This window comes from Eimeria mitis, genomic scaffold (assembly GCF_000499745.2).
Source record: "Eimeria mitis Houghton genomic scaffold, Emh_scaff1636, whole genome shotgun sequence".
NCBI lineage: Eukaryota > Apicomplexa > Conoidasida > Eucoccidiorida > Eimeriidae > Eimeria > Eimeria mitis.
In genome coordinates, this window is record NW_013569951.1 from 7,662 (window position 1) to 9,644 (window position 1,983).

The following is a 1,983-nucleotide window of genomic DNA, read 5'->3' on the forward strand; positions in this document are numbered from 1 at the left end:
TGCAGCGTTGTTGGGTGCGTTGTTAGAGACACTGGGATCTGTGGGGTCGCAGGGGATCGTCTCCACGCACCTGCACCGGGAGCTGTCTCTGCTGCGTTTGTCTCTTGCTGCTGATTCTGTTTCTTTTAAGCAAATGAAAGCAACAAAAATAAATAAAAATATAAATATAAATATAAATAAAAATATTAATATAAATACACAAATATACCCCAAGGACCTTCATCCTAATTATAATCATAATTTATTAGGCAGTCAGCAGCAACAGCAACAGCAGCAGCAGCAGCAGCAACAGCAGCTGCTGCAGGAACCAGGACAGCAGCAGCAAGACAACGATGCTGCGGCAGCAACCAGCAGCAAGTGGTGGTGTACAGAAGAAAGCAATGACAATAAAATACAAACAGAAACAGCAGCAGCAGCAGCAACAGCAGCAGCAGCAGCAGCAGCAGCAGCAGCAGAAAAAGAAGAAGAAGAGAAATATAAATATGAACTTAAAGAAGGAATTTGCTTCGCCTCGAATGCTCTGCATGCAGCAAGAAAGGCGGGGCTGCCGCAGCAGCTGCTGCAGCGTGCTGAGGAGCTCAAAGAAATACTGGAGCAGCAGCAGCAGCAGCAGCAGCAGCTGCAGCAGCAGCAGCTGCAGCAGCAGCAACTGCAACTGCAGCAGCAGCTGCAGCAGCAGCTCCAGATGCAGCAACTCCAACTGCAGCAGCAGCAACTCCAGCTGCAGCAGCAGCAACAACAGAAGCTGCAGCAGCAACTGCAGCTGCAGCAGCAACAACACCAGTTGCAGCAGCAGCAACAACAGCAGTTGCAGCAGCAGGTGCAGCAGCAGCAGCAACCACAACAATTGCAACAGCAGGTGCAGCAGCAGCAACAACAACAACAGCTGCAGCAGCAGCTGCAGCAGCTGCAGCAACAACAGCAGCAACAAGAGCAGTTGCAGCAGCAGCTGCAGCAGCTGCAGCAACAACAGCAGCAACAGCAGCTGCTGCAGCAGCAGCTGCAGCAGCTGCAGCAACAACAGCAGTTGCAGCAGCAGCTGCAGCAGGTGCAGCAGCAGCAACAGCAGCAACAGCAGCAGCAGCAGCAACAGCAGGTGGAAGGGGAGAAGGAGGAAGCACAAAAGAAACAGCAGCAACAAACACAGACTCAACAGCAGCAAGACGAGCAGCAGCAACAGCAGCAGCAAAAACAACAACAGCAGCAGCAGCAACAACAACAACAGCAACCGCAACAGCGACAGCATAACCAGCAGCAGCAGCTGCACCACCACCAACAGCAGCAGAACCAGCAGCAGCTGCAGCAGCACCAGCAGCCACCGCAGCACCAGCAGCAGCCGCAGCAACACCAGCAGCAGCCGCAGCAACACCAGCAGCAGCCACAGCAACACCAGCAGCAGCAGCAGCAACACCAGCAGGAGCAGCAGCAGCCGCAGCAGCAGCAGCCGCAGCCGCCGCAGCAGCAGCCGCAGCAGCAGCACCAGCAGCAGCAGCCGCAGCAGCAGCACCAGCAGCAGCAACCGCAGCAGCAGCAGCAGCAGCAGCAGCAGCATCAGCAGCACCAGCTCCAGCCGCAGCAGCACCAGCAGCAGCAGCCGCAGCAGCAGCACCAGCAGCAGCAGCCGCAGCAGCAGCAGCAGCAGCAGCAGCAGCAGGACTATGGATATTCTGTGTTATCATCCCGCATAAAATCTGCTTCGAGTTTTAACGAAAAAATAAAAAAAATAAAAGAAACCCTCATACAGGTGGTGAACCAAGTCAGCAGCAGCAGCAGCAGCAGCAGCAGCAGCAGCAGCAGCAGGAGGAGAGATCCAGAGGTGTTGTTTCTTCCTCCTCCTCCTCAGTGTTTATCTCCTCCCCCCCACTGCGACCACTCTCCTTGTGTTTATATTTTAATTGCGCCACCGCAACACACAAAAAATAAAAATATAAATAAAACAATAAATGAGGGTTTGTTGCTGCAGCAGCAGCAGCAGCAGCAGCA

The 1,983-nt window shown here is 53.6% G+C and overlaps 1 protein-coding gene across 1 annotated transcript in view; it reads left to right on the forward strand.

Annotated features, from left to right (window-relative positions):
* Window positions 1-1,983, forward strand: part of EMH_0040900 (mismatch repair protein, putative) — a gene marked incomplete at both ends in the record, with an annotated part of 9,936 nt that overhangs the window by 7,447 nt on the left and 506 nt on the right. The window contains one exon of the mRNA XM_013495562.1: window positions 249-1,756. Within this exon, the coding sequence (XP_013351016.1) occupies window positions 249-1,756 (1,508 nt within the window). The remainder of the gene's footprint in view (window positions 1-248; window positions 1,757-1,983) is intronic.